At 45.6% G+C, this 19,035-nt stretch overlaps 1 protein-coding gene across 2 annotated transcripts in view; it reads right to left on the bottom strand.

Annotated features, from left to right (window-relative positions):
- The window catches only part of LOC124002294 (M-phase inducer phosphatase 2-like), a 30,775-nt gene extending 17,371 nt beyond the window's left edge, over positions 1 to 13,404 (bottom strand). Inside the window, exons 1-7 of one of the 2 annotated variants that reach the window (XM_046309678.1) lie at positions 12,890 to 13,404; positions 12,326 to 12,411; positions 11,865 to 11,916; positions 9,661 to 9,702; positions 9,186 to 9,504; positions 8,536 to 8,727; positions 3,300 to 3,482 (exon numbers count right to left, since the gene is read on the bottom strand). In XM_046309678.1, coding sequence (XP_046165634.1) covers positions 3,300 to 3,482; positions 8,536 to 8,727; positions 9,186 to 9,504; positions 9,661 to 9,702; positions 11,865 to 11,916; positions 12,326 to 12,411; positions 12,890 to 13,095 — 1,080 coding nt within the window. In that variant the 5' untranslated portion in view covers positions 13,096 to 13,404. Of the gene's footprint in view, positions 1 to 3,299; positions 3,483 to 8,535; positions 8,728 to 9,182; positions 9,505 to 9,660; positions 9,703 to 11,864; positions 11,917 to 12,325; positions 12,412 to 12,889 lie in introns of both variants that reach the window. The other variant, XM_046309677.1, reaches the window with a different exon arrangement.
- Positions 13,405 to 19,035: the final 5,631 nt, after the last annotated feature.

Below are 19,035 nucleotides of genomic sequence, written 5' to 3' on the forward strand. Positions count from 1 at the left end.
TGTTAGGTCTGTGCATGGAGAGTTTCAACTGTTCTGCCTTACTATTATTCAACCACGCTGGTCATTTATGAACATTTGAACATCTTGGCCACGTTCTGTTATAATCTCCACCCGGCACAGCCAGAAGAGGACTGGCCACCCCACACATGCTCTCTCTAATTCTCTCTTTCTTTCTTTCTCTCTCTCTCGGAGGACCTGAGCCCTAGGACCGTGCCCCAGGACTACCTGACATGACTCCTTGCTGTCCCCAGTCCACCTGACTGTGCTGCTGCTCCAGTTTCAACTGTTCTGCCTTATTATTATTCGACCACGCTGGTCATTTATGAACATTTGAACATCTTGGCCACGTTCTGTTATAATCTCCACCCGGCACAGCCAGAAGAGGACTGGCCATCCCTCATAGCCTGGTTCCTCTCTAGGTTTCTTCCTAGGTTTTGGCCTTTCTAGGGAGTTTTTCCTAGCCACCGTGCTTTTACACCTGCATTGTTTGCTGTTTGGGGTTTTAGGCTGGGTTTCTGTACAGCACTTTGAGATATCAGCTGATGTACGAAGGGCTATATAAATAAATTTGATTTGATTTGAGAGGATGTCCCTGGTCCCAACTATTGCGTACTGCAGGGTAGATTGAATAATTCAGTCACTGGTTGTTTTGGATAGCCTTCTAGCTCATCTACCTGCTGATAGGCTAGACAAGTTGGTCGGGTTTGATTCTGAGTTTTTCAGTGTTGTTTTCTGATACACCTACAAACTTAATAGAACGCAATATTGAAAAAGTATTTGGTTATGAGTTTCGGCCTGCGTAACGCACCTGTCACCTTTCAGCGCCGTATGAATTAGGGTTGTCTCCAGTCTGGTCGGCTGTTTATCTGGACGATGTAATAGTTTATGAAGAAAGTTGGGAGGAGTATCTGTACCGTATTCGACCGGCAGGCTGTGGGTCGCCTCACTAGTAATCTGGCTAAGTGTGAGGTTTGCTCAGGCGACCGTTACGTACCTTGGTGAGGTGGTTGAGCAGGGTGAAGTGCGTCCTGTCGGGGATAAAGTGGTAGCTATTGATGCTTTTCCACCGCCAACTACTAAAAATAGGAACTGATGCATTTTCTTGGGAATGATTGGTTATTACCGTAGTTTCTGTAGAAACTTCTCTACTGTAGTTGCTCCTCTGACAGATTTGCTGAAAGTGAAGGCGGTTTTACACCTGGTCTTCTCTCTCTTCTCACACTTTTTACTGTGAATTAGGTTAGTGTTGTGGAGTAACTACAATATTGTTGATCCATCCTCAGTTCTCCCATCACAGCCATTAAACTCTGTTTTAAAGTTCCCCCCTCCCGGTGAAATGAGGCCATTTCCCCGGTGAAATGAGGCCATTTCCCCGGTGAAATGAGGCCATTTCCCCCCCCCCCGTGAAATGAGGCTATTTCCCCCCCCGTGAAATGAAGCCATTTCCCCCCTCCCGGTGAAATGAAGCCATTTCCCCCCCATCCCCCCCCGGTGAAATGAAATGAAGCCATTTCCCCCCCCCCCTCCCGGTGAAATTTCCCCCCTCCCGAAATGCCATTTCCCCCCCCCCTCCCGGTGAAATGAAGCCATTTCCCCCCCTCCCGGTGAAATGAAATGAATTTCCCCCCTTTCCCCCTCGCCATTTCCCCCCTCCCCCCCCTCCCGGAAATGAAATTTCCCCCCCGAAATGAAGCCATTTCCCCCCCTCCCCCGGTGAAATGAAGCCATTTCCCCCCTCCCATTTCCCCCCCCCCCCCCCCGGTGAAATGAAGCCATTTCCCCATTTCCCCCCCCGGTGAAATGAAGCCATTTCCCCCCCCGGTGAAATGAAGCCATTTCCCCCCCCGGTGAAATGAAGCCATTTCCCCCCCCCGGTGAAATGAAGCCATTTCCCCCCCCTCCATTTCCCCCCCCCCCCCCCCCTGAAATGAAGCCATTTCCCCCCCTCCCGGTGAAATGAAAATGAAGCCATTTCTCCCCCCCCCCCCTCCCGGTGAAATGAAGCCATTTCTCCCCCCCTCCCGGTGAAATGAAGCCATTTCTCCCCCTCCCGGTGAAATGAAGCCATTTCTCCCCCTCCCGGTGAAATGAAGCCATTTCTCCCCCCCCCCTCCCGGTGAAATGAAGCCATTTCTCCCCCCTCCCGGTGAAATGAAGCCATTTCTCCCCCATTTCCCCCCCCCCCCCCGGTGAAATGAAGCCATTTCTCCCCCCATTTCCCCCCCTCCCGGTGAAATGAAGCCATTTCTCCCCCTCCCGGTGAAATGAAGCCATTTCTCCCCCATCCCGGTGAAATGAAGCCATTTCTCCCCCCCCCCCTCCCGGTGAAATGAAGCCATTTCTCCCCCCCCATTTCCCCCCTCCCGGTGAAATGAAGCCATTTCTCCCCCCCCCCCTCCCGGTGAAATGAAGCCATTTCTCCCCCTCCCGGTGAAATGAAGCCATTTCTCCCCCCCCCGGTGAAATGAAGCCATTTCTCCCCCCCCCCCCCCCGGTGAAATGAAGCCATTTCTCCCCCCTCCCCCCCCCCCTCCCGGTGAAATGAAGCCATTTCTCCCCCTCCCCCTCCCCTCCCGGTGAAATGAAGCCATTTCTCCCCCTCCCCCGGTGAAATGAAGCCATTTCTCCCCCTCCCGGTGAAATGAAGCCATTTCTCCCCCCTCCCGGTGAAATGAAGCCATTTCTCCCCCCCCCCCCGGTGAAATGAAGCCATTTCCCCCCCCCGTGAAATGAAGCCATCCCGGTGAAATGAAGCCATTTCCCCCCTCCCGGTGAAATGAAGCCATTTCCCCCCTCCCGGTGAAATGAAGCCATTTCCCCCCCCTCCCCCCCCTCCCGGTGAAATGAAGCCATTCTCTTTCTCAAATTGATCCCCTCAAAAAAAAAAACTCACCGATTGTGTAGGGGTGGAGACATTAAGCAGGAAGTACCAGGACCAGTTGACTAGGGGGTGGAGACATTAAGCAGGAAGTACCAGGAACAGTTGACTAGGGGGTGGAGACATTAAGCAGGAAGTACCAGGACCAGTTGACTAGGGGGTGGAGACATTAAGCAGGAAGTACCAGGACCAGTTGACTAGGGGGTGGAGACATTAAGCAGGAAGTACCAGGACCAGTTGACTAGGGGGTGGAGACAATGAGCAGGAAGTACCAGGACCAGTTGACTAGGGGGTGGAGACAATGAGCAGGAAGTACCAGGACCAGTTGACTAGGGGGTGGAGACAATGAGCAGGAAGTACCAGGACCAGTTGACTAGGGGGTGGAGACATTAAGCAGGAAGTACTATGAGAAGGTACGTACCATCTTGCTGGGAGAGCTGTTGTCCTGGTCCATGGTGGTGCCATGAGTTTCCGCCAGGCTGCGTCGTCTCTTCACTCTGACCGGCGTGTTCTCGTCCTGGGGCCGCTTCAGAGGTGTGCGGTTCGCCTGGCTGGGCATGGAGGGCGAGCGGAATAGACCCCGAGGCCGACAACGAACCACCGGCTGAGGAAGAGGACAAAGACGAAGTTAGTTTGATGCTACCGTGAACACTTAGCACGGACAGTGTTGCACTGGATAAGAGCCACAGTTAAAAGGAGAAGTCTACCCAGAATCCAGTAACTACCAAGTGATTCCATACATTGAAAATTTGTTTCGTGGAGTTTGCCCTCTCGCCCCCTGTATTAGTGTACTGACACAACTGTAAAAAAAGGGTCAAGTGTCAACGGGGTCACGGGTCACGTACAGTGCCTTGCGAAAGTATTCGGGCCCCCTTGAACTTTGCGACCTTGTCCCACATTTCAGGCTTCAAACAAAGATATAAAACTGTATTTTTTTGTGAAGAATCAACAAGTGGGAAACAATCATGAAGTGGAACGACATTTATTGGATATTTCAAACTTTTTTAACAAATCAAAAACTGAAAAAAAATTGGGCGTGCAAAATTATTCAGCCCCTTTACTTTCAGTGCAGCAAACTCTCCAGAAGTTCAGTGAGGATCTCTGAATGATCCAATGTTGACCTAAATGACTAATGATGATAAATACAATCCACCTGTGTGTAATCAAGTCTCCGTATAAATGCACCTGCACTGTGATAGTCTCAGAGGTCCGTTAAAAGCGCAGAGAGCATCATGAAGAACAAGGAACACACCAGGCAGGTCCGAGATACTGTTGTGAAGAAGTTTAAAGCCGGATTTGGATACAAAAAGATTTCCCAAGCTTTAAACATCCCAAGGACCACTGTGCAAGCGATAATATTGAAATGGAAGGAGTATCAGACCACTGCAAATCTACCAAGACCTGGCCGTCCCTCTAAACTTTCAGCTCATACAAGGAGAAGGCTGATCAGAGATGCAGCAAAGAGGCCCATGATCACTCTGGATGAACTGCAGAGATCTACAACTGAGGTGGGAGACTCTGTCCATAGGACAACAATCAGTTGTATATTGCACAAATCTGGCCTTTATGGAAGAGTGGCAAGAAGAAAGCCATTTCTTAAAGATAGCCATAAAAAGTGTTGTTTAAAGTTTGCCACAAGCCACCTGGGAGACACACCAAACATGTGGAAGAAGGTGCTCTGGTCAGATGAAACCAAAATGGAACTTTTTGGCAACAATGCAAAACGTTATGTTTGTCGTAAAAGCAACACAGCTCATCACCCTGAACACACCATCCCCACTGTCAAACATGGTGGTGGCAGCATCATGGTTTTGGCCTGCTTTTCTTCAGCAGGGACAGGGAAGATGGTTAAAATTGATGGGAAGATGGATGGAGCCAAATACAGGACCATTCTGGAAGAAAACCTGATGGAGTCTGCAAAAGACCTGAGACTGGGACGGAGATTTGTCTTCCAACAAGACAATGATCCAAAACATAAAGCAAAATCTACAATGGAATGGTTCAAAAATAAACATATCCAGGTGTTAGAATGGCCAAGTCAAAGTCCAGACCTGAATACAATCGAGAATCTGTGGAAAGAACTGAAAACTGCTGTTCACAAATGCTCTCCATCCAACCTCACTGAGCTCGAGCTGTTTTGCAAGGAGGAATGGGAAAAAAAATTCAGTCTCTCGATGTGCAAAACTGATAGAGACATACCCCAAGCGACTTACAGCTGTAATCGCAGCAAAAGGTGGCGCTACAAAGTATCAGCTTAAGGGGGCTGAATAATTTTGCACGCCCAATTCTTCAGTTTGATTTGTTAAAAAAAGTTTGAAATATCCAATAAATGTTGTTCCACTTCATGATTGTGTCCCACTTGTTGATTCTTCACAAAAAATACAGTTTTATATCTTTATGTTTGAAGCCTGAAATGTGGCAAAAGGTCGCAAAGTTCAAGGGGGCCGAATACTTTCGCAAGGCACTAACTCATGACGTTGCTGGATGCAGGCCTCTGCTCCATTGTCAGTAAATTCAAAGACTGAATCCTTGTGATGTAGCCGACTGCCACAGCAGTGGAGATGAGTAACCACTCTCTGGGGAATCCTTTATGTAGCCGACTGCCACAGCAGTGGAGATGAGTAACCACTCTCTGGGGAATCCTTGTGATGTAGCCGACTGCCACAGCAGTGGAGATGAGTAACCACTCTCTGGGGAATCCTTGTGATGTAGCCGACTGCCACAGCAGTGGAGATGAGTAACCACTCTCTGGGGAATCCTTTATGTAGCTCTCTGCAGTGGAGATGAGTAACCACTCTCTGGGGAATCCTTGTGATGTAGCTGCCACAGCAGTGGAGATGAGTAACCACTCTCTGGGGAATCCTTGTGATGTAGCCGACTGCCACAGCAGTGGAGATGAGTAACCACTCTCTGGGGAATCCTTGTGATGTAGCCGACTGCCACAGCAGTGGAGATGAGTAACCACTCTCTGGGGAATCCTTTATGTAGCCGACTGCCACAGCAGTGGAGATGAGTAACCACTCTCTGGGGAATCCTTGCAACGGACAAACGTCACGTTACGCCCTTATTCACAGACGAGGGGGCTTTCAGCAGGGAAGTGAAGACAGAAATACACAAAGTAAAACAACCTGCAAATGTCTGATGACCGATGGCCGACGGCGTCACAAAACGTATTTGAGTTTGAGGTGGCCCCCACCACTATAGCCACAGCAGTAGCTGGACCGCAGCCCCAACACATCCCTGGTTCAACAGACTGGTGCTGCAGATGGACAAACACAGACTGGTGCTGCAGATGGTCAAACACATCCCTGGTTCAACAGACTGGTGCTGCAGATGGACCAACACATCCCTGGTTCAACAGACTGGTGCTGCAGATGGACAAACACAGACTGGTGCTGCAGATGGACCAACACAGACTGGTGCTGCAGATGGTTCAACACAGACTGGTGCTGCAGATGGTTCAACACAGACTGGTGCTGCAGATGGTTCAACACAGACTGGTGCTGCAGATGGACCAACACAGACTGGTTCAACACAGACTGGTGCTGCAGATGGACCAACACAGACTGGTGCTGCAGATGGACCAACACAGACTGGTGCTGCAGATGGACCAACACAGACTGGTGCTGCAGATGGACCAACACAGACTGGTGCTGCAGATGGACCAACACATCCCTGGTTCAACAGACTGGTGCTGCAGATGGACAACATAGACTGGTGCTGCAAATGGACCAACACAGACTGGTGCTGCAAATGGACCAACACAGACTGGTGCTGCAGATGGTTCAACACAGACTGGAGCTGCAGATGGTTCAACAGACTGGTGCTGCAGATGGTTCAACAGAGACTGGTGCTGCAGATGGTTCAACAGAGACTGGTGCTGCAGATGGTTCAACAGAGACTGGTGCTGCAGATGGTTCAACAGAGACTGGTGCTGCAGATGGTTCAACAGAGACTGGTGCTGCAGATGGTTCAACAGAGACTGGTGCTGCAGATGGTTCAACAGAGACTGGTGCTGCAGATGGTTCAACAGAGACTGGTGCTGCAGATGGTTCAACAGAGACTGGTGCTGCAGATGGTTCGACACAGACTGGTGCTGCAGATGGATCAACACAGACTGGTGCTGCAGATGGATCAACACAGACTGGTGCTGCAGATGGATAAACACATCCATGGTTCAACAGACTGGTGCTGCAGATGGTTCAACACATCCCTGGTTCAACAGACTGGTGCTGCAGATGGACCAACATCCCTGGTTCAACAGACTGGTGCTGCAGATGGTTCAACACAGACTGGTGCTGCAGCTGTAGAAACGGTCCTCCAAAGTCCACGAATGAGGAATGTTTGTGCTGCAGATGGTTCAATGGTGCAGATTTTATTGTCCCCCAGATGTCATAAATACATGGGGAACATATGCTAACCTGCAGAGCAGCTCGGTGTTAGTCCACATGATATGATGCAATGGTAATACCACAATACGAACACCACCAACTTCAAGGATCAGGCTACATACCGCCACACGCTTGGCTTGTCACTTTCTCTTCTCAAACCAGATCCTGTCACTGAACTACAGTAACGGGTCACCGAACTACAGTAACGGGCACTCCAGATCCAGTCACTGAACGACAGTAACGGGCCACTGAACGACAGTAACGGGCCACTGAACGACAGTAACGGGCCACTGAACGACAGTAACGGACAGTAACGGGCCACTGAACTACAGTAACGGGCCACTGAACTACAGTAACGGGCGCTCCAGATCCGGTCACTGAACTACAGTAACAGGCGCTCCAGATCGGGCCACTGAACTACAGTAACGGGCCACTGAACTACAGTAACGGGCCACTGAACTACAGTAACAGGCGCTCCAGATCCGGTCACTGAACTACAGTAACGGGCCACTGAACTACAGTAACGGGCCACTGAACTACAGTAACGGGCCACTGAACTACAGTAACGGGCCACTGAACTACAGTAACGGGCCACTGAACTACAGTAACGGGCCACTGAACTACAGTAACGGGCCACTGAACTACAGTAACGGGCCACTGAACTACAGTAACGGGCGCTCCAGATCCGGTCACTGAACTACAGTAACGGGCGCTCCAGATCCGGTCACTGAACTACAGTAACGGGCCACTGAACTACAGTAACGGGTCACCGAACTACAGTAACGGGTCACAGAACTACAGTAACGGGTCACCGAACTACAGTAATGGGCGTATGGTGACGGTTCTACATAGCAGTGTTTCCCCACAGGGGAGCACATGTGCAGCCCTTACCCATCTCCCCTTCTGTGGCTAATGGTTTATGTGGAAAAGTACACATTTCCTCACTCAAAACCGAGAGCACTTTACTCTGTACGATTTCAATTAAACTAATGTTCACACTTTGGGGATTTCTGAATCATAAATTCACAGGCAAAGGAGCAGAGAGGCCTGCATCGAGAAACGTCACATGACCCGTTTATGCAGCAGTTTCAGTACAGCGCTACAGGGAGAGAGAGGCGACAAATTCCACTGAACTGGTTTCAATGCAAGGAATCACTTTGGAATTTCTGTATTTTGGGGTAAACTTCCTTTAAAAATGACTAGAAACTAAAATGACTGCCTGTCTTTGAAGAAATCAGAAGCAGACTAAAACCCAGACATCCATACCGAGTCATCTCCTGGCGTGGTGCGGTCCCTCACAAGCGGAGCGGTCAGCAGGCTGGACATCCCCATGGGCATGTCACACTCCTCCTCACAGTCATCCAGAACGTCAAGGAAACCGTCGTCGTCAAGGGAACAGCGATGCCGGAAGGTGGGTCTTCTGTCATCCAATGAGCTGAGGCGTTGGGACGGAGATAGCTACAGGAAGAAAAGCAGGCGCAACGGAAGGGTTAACTTTGATGTCGTCTGAACATCAGCACAACCGCTGTCACATAATATATAATAATAATAATAATAATATAATAATAATAAATAATAAATAATAATAATATATATGCCATTTATATAATATATGCCATTTAGCAGACGCTTTTATCCAAAGCGACTTACAGTCATGTGTGCATACATTCTACGTATGGGTGGTCCCGGGGATCGAACCCACTACCCTGGCGTTACAAGCGCCATGCTCTACCAACTGAGCTACACAGGACCACATATTGACACACACATATTGATGACGTGTGTGTGTGTGTGTGTGTGTGTGTGTGTGTGTGTGTGTGTGTGTGTGTGTGTGTGTGTGTGTGTGTGTGTGTGTGTGTGTGTGTGTGTGTGTGTGTGTGTGTGTGTGTGTGTGTGTGTGTGTCCGTGCTAACCACCACGAGCGCTGGGCCAAAATCCTTGGGCCAGGGGGCAAAGTCCTTGTTCTCCTCTCCTTCACTATGGAAGGACCTCATACGGCAGGGTGACATGGGCTTGGTGGGCTTCTTAAACTCAAAGCTTTCCTGGTTCTCCTTGTTTCCCTGTCCACCGTGACCGCTGTGCCCAGAGGAGGTGGCTGTATCCTGGGCTGAACCGAGCCGTCCAAAGGCCCCATGGCGCTGCTGACTCTGGCTCCCGGGGACCGGACCCTTCAGAGCCGGGCTGAAGCCCAGCAGCTGCAGAGGCAGAGAGTTGATTCTTCGGATTGGCATGTTTCTGTAAGTGGGGAAGAGGATCAACACCGTCAGTAACCACAGATGAACCACTAAATAAATATGGAGTTTGGATCATGAACATTGAAAAGAGGAAACGACTCCCAGAAAAAAGGATTTTAAAAAGATATTCGTTGAGCACCAGGGACTAAGCACTTACTCATTGACAACTCTTCCAGACTGGAGAACAGCCTTCTCAAACCTGCCAGAGACAAACATTTACATTCAGCGACACACCAATTTATTGAGATCCCTGCCTTACACAGCGAAAAGGACCCAGGAAGCCTTCGCCACTAACCAGGCCAGAAGAGGTCTGCAACTAAATTACCTTCTCGGGACAGGCCTCTACTGAAGAAGAGGACAGAGAGGGGCAAGAGGTGGTCTCTCCTTAATCACTGTACAACAGAGCAGAGCCTGTATGCTAAAGAAGCAGTGAGGGGAAGAGATGAGTACACAGACAGAAAGAGACAAGAGGAGAACGACAGGGGGGGGGGGGGCTGCTAATAAGTGACTAGTTTCAGGAAGCTAGAAGTATATCGCACGTCACTACCTCACTGGAGAGGCATTTGAACCTCTTCGACATGTTTATCAAACATTTTGTATTTTGAAATGCCTTCTGGTACATGTGAACTTTCATGTGCCCCTTAATAAAACACTTCTATTCCATCTGTAAACACAAATAAAATTGTTAAATTATGAGTGTAGCTACAGAAAAAGACATGAAACTTCCCACTAGCACATGATTGGCTGAGATAATTGATGGGCTGGACGCTGTCGGGAGAGGAGTTTGGATTCGTCTGCCATGTAGCATAACCTGAGATGCTCAGTATGTGTACGTAATGCTTTCTACCACCGCTTTTTTATTTTATAGTTTTTTTTTAAACATAACTTTAGCCTTCGAGAACTACAAAAATTGTGCTACTTTTTTTCTACATCATTGATGCCCTGAATTTGGCAGTCGCCATCGACAGATCAGAAGGAAAAAGTGATGGGCCACTTTCTGCACAGGCCATGTCAGTGTGAACCAGTGACTTGACACAACGCAGCCAAACAAGATGTAGCTACAAACAGAACAGAGTTAAAATGGTTCCAGTCTGCTGTGACTCATTCATCATTGTCAGGAAGTCATTTTCATTGCAAGTTAAAGCGTACAGTTACCTAGCTAGCGAACGTTAGCTTACTGGCTCTCTAGCTAGCATTACTTGTATGATCTGTGTAGTAATATTAGCCAAATCTGAAAACAATTTTCATTGAAAAACAGGAATAAAAGTGCCGTAGAATTAGCTACTACGCAAATAACCACTTCACCAAACCGTTTACACCTTCTGTGTCCTGTGTGACAAATAAACATAGATTTGATATAGTGTGTGTTTACCACAGACTGGAATGTGAGGAACAAGAGCTGCACCAAAGTCAGATTCGGATCAAGGCCAAAGACTAGATAGCGTATTTTTACCTGGAGTTTTCCCCTTATTGTAGGCTACTACTTTCCCCACTTTTAACCATTAAACATTTGGTTGTTTACTACACTACTCACTCTGTTTAGCACATGGCCTCACAGGTTAGCCCCACCCATCTCTAAGGGTTAAGACAGTAGAAATAATGCTGAATGGGGGTAGACAAAGAACAGCTCTCCAGTAGTAGTATCCAAACATTCAGAGGCCATTTTCTCAAAAGTGACGTTACGAGTTTATCAACTTTCAAAGCAGAATTACTTTCCCATTACTCCTCTGAAGCCCACTGCTAGGAGATAATGCCTTCCACAATAATTAATTAACATTTTAGAAACTGTATAACACTTCTATAAGAAAAAAAGTCGGGTATAAATATCCATCCGTAACACCGCTAGAAATGTTTGCTTCTATATCCGAGCAAGGGGAATGGTGCATCTGACTACTCATGGGTTCAACATCTCCCATGAGCCCATCCTTCTACTAGGGTGATAAATGACTTAGGACTGACATCCCAGTGGGGTTCAACATCTCCAATGAGCCCATCCTTCTACTAGGGTGATAAATGACTTAGGACTGACATCCCAGTGGGGTTCAACATCTCCAATGAGCCCATCCTTCTACTAGGGTGATAAATGACTTAGGACTGACATCCCAGTGGGGTTCAACATCTCCAATGAGCCCATCCTTCTACTAGGGAAAGTTCTATAGTATAAGAACATCTTGTCTGTTAATCTGCTTTATGAAAATGAATGAATCTTCACAAACGCCTAATCCCAGAACACAGCTGAGCAGATGACACTATCCGTGTTCCATTGGGATGAGGAAGAGGAGGGATAGTACCGAGGAAGGGAGGGTAAGCATTGCTGAAACAGAGAGATAGATTGGGACAGACAAGAGGAATCTTGCTTACGTCTCCTCAACGTGGATGGGGTCAATGGGGCTGGGGGAATCCATACCAACACCTGGAGGAAGATGGAGAAACGTCTCATCAGGTCATCTGATCGTAAACAGTTGACTAGTTCAAATTCGAACATTTACCCCACAGGTCTACACAGTGACACAGGAGATAATATTTAATCATGTACATTTTGGCATTTTTCCTGCCCTGTTAATAACTAAAAATCTGTATTGTGTATTGTCCTGTACTGGTAAAAAAGTAAAATATCCTACACATTTATTCAAGGTGGTCAAACTGCACAAGTGAAAAGAGCACAATTATAAAACTGGACATGACAAAATATTAAGGCCTATAGGGCTACACACCTGGCAAAAATATATTTGACCTGTTAAAATAGCAAGCCAAGATCCTATTGCCAGCATTTGATTGAGTATTACTGGGATGAAACATTTGCAGCAGTCTTGTTGTCTTACCTGCATCAGAGGAGCAGTCAGAGGCGACGGAAGGAATCTTCAGAAGGGGAACACGCTGTTTCCGCTTTGGAGTATCACACTGTTGGCTGTAAAGGAACGGGTTACATAATCACTTAACTTTTCTAACACCCGGCCAAACTAGCAATTACCAAGTTGGATTCAGACGTGTTTGATCTCGATTTACTTCACTTTACACCCGGTAAATACTGTAGTTAGTTAGGAATCATAAAGATTCCGTTTCTACAGATTATACACATATGCATTTGTTGACAGGAAGCGTTGTTTTGCGGTGAAACCGCCTATATGGTGGTGGGGTTACTTTCTTAAACCACCAGAACAATGCAAACACAGACTCCCGATGTAATGTCACAAATGTAGTTATCCTGCAGCTTTCACAAATCAAAATGTATTTATATAGCCCTTCGTACATCAGCTGATGTCTCAAAGTGCTGTACAGAAACTCAGCCTAAAACCCCCAAACAGCAAGCAATGCAGGTGTAGAAGATGAAAACGGTGAGCTGAAAACAACATAGCATATAAACATACACTGTATTACACTCTTACCTCCCAAGTCCAGCTAGATTGTTCATGTTTAGGGCCAGATTAGTGACGGGAGACAGTAGATGTGTGGGTCCAGGAGAGAAGAGGTTGATGCAAGGCGAGGTCATCACCGTGTCCGACATGGAGGAAAGGCCCGGGACTCTGTCGGGTCTGCTGGTCAAACGACTGGTGACTGGACCGAAATCTTTAGTAACGTTTTCCAAATCCATCCTTACAAGGTAAATGCAATGATAAGTTCCTTGAGTGGAAATCAATTTAGATGCCTGTTTAGAAAGGCCAAAATATCGGTGAATTATACACAGGCCGAAAAATCAAGCTAACTAACCAAATTAGGAAACTTTGTAGAATGAGTACTAAAGACAAAACAACCATGGCAAGCTGTTTGCAGACCCCGTCTTGGAAAAACCTAAACTTAAAACAACATATTGTCCTAATAAAAGTACATATTTTATATTCTATCAGAGAGCTGTGTACGCTCCCTGACAAGGCACCACTCAAGCTCTGAGGAAGGAAATGCAGCTGACTGTATTTACGTTCAAAATAGAAGCTCACCAGCTCCCAAATGCTTTCGGCCAATCAGAGACGACGTTACATCATAGCTCGTCCAATCAGAGACGACGTTACATCATAGCCCGTCCAATCAGAGACGACGTTACATCCTTGCACGTGCAAATCGGAGACGTCGTTACTATATCCTTGCATGTCCAATCAGAGTCGTCGTTACATCCTTGCACGTTCAATCAGAGGCGTTTTCCTTTCTGCGAGGTTGTCTGGCAGGAACATCGCTAGTGCTATTCGGGATCATTGGGACGTTCATACAATAACCTTAACCCTAAACCCTATAACATCAATCATAACCTTTAACCCTTACACTAACATCAATCATATCCTTAACCCTTACCCTAACATCAATCATAACCTTTAACCCTTACACTAACATCAATCATATCCTTAACCCTTACCCTAACATCAATTATAACCTTTAACCCTTAACACTAACATCAATCATAACCTTTAACCCTTACACTAACATCAATCATAACCTTAACCCTTACCCTAACATCAATCATAACCTTTAACCCTTAACACTAACATCAATCATATCCTTAACCCTTACCCTAACATCAATCATAACCTTTAACCCTTAACACTAACATCAATCATAACCTTTAACCCTTACACTAACATCAATCATAACCTTTAACCCTTACCCTAACATCAATCATAACCTTAACCCTTACCCTAACATCAATCATAACCTTAACCCTAACATCAATCATAACCTTTAACCCTTACCCTAACATCAATCATAACCTTTAACCCTTACCCTAACATCAATCATAACCTTAACCCTAACATCAATCATAACCTTTAACCCTTACCCTAACATCAATCATAACCTTTAACCCTTACCCTAACATAGTAATATATAGTAATATATGCCATTTAGCAGACGCTTTTATCCAAAGCGACTTACAGTCATGTGTGCATACATTCTACGTATGGGTGGTCCCGGGGATCGAACCCACTACCCTGGCGTTACATCAATCATAACCTTAACCCTAACATCAATCATATCCTTAACCCTTACCCTAACATCAATCATAACCTTTAACCCTTACCCTAACATCAATCATAACCTTAACCCTTACCCTAACATCAATCATAACCTTTAACCCTTACCCTAACATCAATCATAACCTTAACCCTTACCCTAACATCAATCATAACCTTTAACCCTTACCCTAACATCAATCATAACCTTTAACCCTTACCCTAACATCAATCATAACCTTAACCCTTACCCTAACATCAATCATAACCTTTAACCCTTAACACTAACATCAATCATAACCTTTAACCCTTACCCTAACATCAATCATAACCTTTAACCCTTACCCTAACATCAATCATAACCTTTAACCCTTACCCTAACATCAATCATAACCTTTAACCCTTACCCTAACATCAATCATATCCTTAACCCTTACCCTAACATCAATCATAACCTTAACCCTAACATCAATCATAACCTTTAACCCTTACCCTAACATCAATCATAACCTTAACCCTAACATCAATCATAACCTTTAATCATAACCTTAACCGTTTAAAATGTCAACTTTAATGTGGTGAAGTAGGAGTTAGGAGGTCCCAATGATTCAGTTGAGACCTTTCAGCATAAAAATGGGATGTCATTGCCTTGACATACTCGTCTAGGAACCAATCAAATTCATGACAGCAGCGTAGTCATGACGGGTAGCCAATGATAATCGTTTTAGAATATGAATTGAGGGTTGTTAACTTCAACCGCCTTTATTCAACGGAGAGAGACGCTTTACTTACGAGTCTCTTACATGAATAACCATAGGTATCTCTAGACAACTCCTATATATCAAGTGTTTGTCACCCGTCCTACTTATATCAGTACATTCGTGACAAATTAAGCATTACGAAACTTCTATTCGATCAAATAAACTTCAAGTAGCAAATATGTTTTGTTTGGGAGGGGGGGGGATTCGACACCCATTGATCTGCATAGAAAAACTCCTTGCCTGGTGGGCGAAACAACGAAAACGCGCCACCTGCTGAAGGGAGACAGATTTTCCACCGAGTTGAGCCTCTCTTCCTCTTCGCCTATAATAAACGCATTCTTCCCGCGGAAGATTTGAAGCGCCGGTTGGAGAATAACCACATGACCAAACACAGCCAATCACACAGCATAAAAACATTCATATGGCGAAGAAACAACTACAGGCACAGAGTTTGATATAGTGTGCTTTGTTTTCAAGACCTCGCAAGTATGATTATAGGACTTCCGGTAAACTAAGTACATACACAACTTTTCACATTCTTATGTTTGGAATCGCACTTGGAAAAATGACAGTTGACTTCCGTTCTCGCTATACGCACTAGATTGAACACAAATGTGCATTTTAGAAGAATATCTATGTCTGCACCTCCATTTGTACCACCTCACGGTAAAGAAACAGACCAGTTGAAAATATTGACGTATGTGGCGCACATAACGCACCGCAGCCTAGTGCGGTACTCCCAACTAGTGTCCCGGACTGCTCCATTGACAATGAATGCTGATGTATCTGGTGGACATGAATCATTAAGAGACGTTTTCAACATACAAACTATATGCCCGAACTCAGAAATAAATTATTCTTCCCTAAAATAACGTAAAACGTTTATTTTGATAGGCGATTTCCCGCATTTATCAGAGTGCCGTTTAGGTAGTCTGATTGCAGATGTGTTCATGTAAACAGGATTATTAGGGAAATCGTTCATCTTGCAAAGCATGTAAACATTTTAATCAAACTATTATATTAATCTGACTATCCACAGTAATCATACTATTTGTGTTAAAGGTATTCAGCGAAATGACGTTTGCCACGAGCAGCACTGCAGATATTGAGATGAAGCCTCATGTCCACCGGATGCATCGGTTCCGGAGGAAGTCATTCATTGCCAATGGAGCAGTCCGGGACGCCAGTTGGGAGTGCCGCACTAGGCTGCGGTGCGTTCGATACTTTCAACTCGTGCATTGCTTCATCGTGTGGTGGTACACAAACGGAAGTACACACAGACTCCAACTAGCTAGCTTTTAGGTAGTTGGAAAGCAAATAACATGTGAGTCAAGTACGGAAAATGTGGCCTAGACATCCAGCAAAACAAAACATACAGTGTCTTCAGAAATAACATATTCAGACCCATTGACTTATAAACCACATTTGGTTGTGTTACAGCCTGAATTCAAAATTGATTAAATTGACTATTTTTCTCACCCATCTACACAGAATACCCCATCATTTGTATTAGTATTTATTAAGGATCCCCATTAGCTAATGCCAAGGCAATACCAGTTGTTTTGTTTGATGGATGGTACAATACCAGTTGTTATGTATTAGTATTTATTAGGGATCTCCATTAGGTCCTGTCAAGACAGCAGCTACTCTTCCTGGGGTTTATTATGGATCCCCATTAGGTCCTGCCAAGACAGCAGCTACTCTTCCTGGGGTTTATTATGGATCCCCATTAGTTCCTGCCAAGACAGCAGCTACTCTTCCTGGGGTTTATTATGGATCCCCATTAGGTCCTGCCAAGACAGCAGCTACTCTTCCTGGGGTTTATTATGGATTCCCATTAGGTCCTGCCAAGACAGCAGCTACTCTTCCTGGGGTTTATTATGGATCCCCATTAGTTCCTGCCAAGACAGCAGCTACTCTTCCTGGGGTTTATTATGGATCCCCATTAGGTCCTGCCAAGACAGCAGCTACTCTTCCTGGGGTTTATTATGGATCCCCATTAGGTCCTGCCAAGACAGCAGCTACTCTTCCTGGGGTTTATTATGGATTCCCATTAGGTCCTGCCAAGACAGCAGCTACTCTTCCTGGGGTTTATTATGGATCCCCATTAGGTCCTGCCAAGACAGCAGCTACTCTTCCTTGGGTCCGGCAACATTAAGGAAGTTACATCCAATTTAAAATATTACATGACATTTCATAACATTTTTCACAACACGTTAAGTGTGTTCCCTCAGGCCACTACTCCACTATCACATATATACAATACAACTTCCACATGTCCATGTATGTAAAGTGCGTGTCATATCATGTGTAAGCCACTGTGCTTCTACACCTGCATTGCTTGCTGTTTGGGGGTTTTAGGCTGGGTTTCTGTACAGCACTTTGAGACATCAGCTGATGTACGAAGGGCTATATAAATACATTTGATTTGATGTGTGTCTGTGTGTGTCTCTTCACAGTCCCTGCTGTTCCATAAGGTGTATTTTTATGTTTTTTTAAATCAAATTTTACTGCTGCATCATTTACCTGATGTGGAATAGAGTTCCATGTAGTCATGGCTCTATGTAGTACTGTGGAATAGAGTTCCATGTAGTCATGGCTCTATGTAGTACTGTGGAATAGAGTTCCATGTAGTCATGGCTCTATGTAGTACTGTGGAATAGAGTTCCGTGTAGTCATGGCTCTATGTAGTACTGTGGAATAGAGTTCCGTGTAGTCATGGCTCTATGTAGTACTGTGGAATAGAGTTCCGTGTAGTCATGGCTCTATGTAGTACTGTGGAATAGAGTTCCATGTAGTCATGGCTCTATGTAGTACTGTGGAATAGAGTTCCGTGTAGTCATGGTTCTATGTAGTACTGTGGAATAGAGTTCCATGTAGTCATGGCTCTATGTAGTACTGTGGAATAGAGTTCCATGTAGTCATGGCTCTATGTAGTACTGTGGAATAGAGTTCCATGTAGTCATGGCTCTATGTAGTACTGTGGAATAGAGTTCCGTGTAGTCATGGTTCTATGTAGTACTGTGGAATAGAGTTCCATGTAGTCATGGCTCTATGTAGTACTGTGGAATAGAGTTCCATGTAGTCATGGCTCTATGTAGTACTGTGGAATAGAGTTCCATGTAGTCATGGCTCTATGTAGTACTGTGGAATAGAGTTCCATGTAGTCATGGCTCTATGTGGTACTGTGGAATAGAGTTCCATGTAGTCATGGCTCTATGTAGTACTGTGGAATAGAGTTCCATGTAGTCATGGCTCAATGTAGTACTGTGGAATAGAGTTCCATGTAGTCATGGCTCTATGTAGTACTGTGGAATAGAGTTCCATGTAGTCATGGCTCTATGTAGTACTGTGGAATAGAGTTCTGTGTAGTCATGGCTCTATGTAGTACTGTGGAATAGAGTTCCGTGTAGTCATGGCTCTATGTAGTACTGTGGAATAGAGTTCCATGTGGTCATGGCCCTATGTAGTACTGTGGAATAGAGTTCCATGTAGTCATGGCTCTATGTAGTACTGTGGAATAGAGTTCCATGTAGTCATGGCTCTATGTAGTACTGTGTGCCTCCCATAGTCTGTTCTTGACTTGAGGATTGTGAAGAGACCTCTGGTGCCATGTCTTGTGGGGTATGCATGGGTGTCCGAGCTGTGTGCCAGTAGTTTAAACAGACAGCTCGGTGCATTCAACATGTCAATACCTCTTCATAAATACAAGTAGTGATGAAGTCAATCTCTCCTCTACTTTGAGCCATGAGAGATTTACATGCATATTATTCATGTTAGCTCTCCGTGTATATTTTAGGGCCAGTCGTGCTGCCCTGTTCTGAGACAATTGTG

This window comes from Oncorhynchus gorbuscha, linkage group LG17 (genome assembly GCF_021184085.1).
Source record: "Oncorhynchus gorbuscha isolate QuinsamMale2020 ecotype Even-year linkage group LG17, OgorEven_v1.0, whole genome shotgun sequence".
Taxonomy (NCBI): domain Eukaryota; kingdom Metazoa; phylum Chordata; class Actinopteri; order Salmoniformes; family Salmonidae; genus Oncorhynchus; species Oncorhynchus gorbuscha.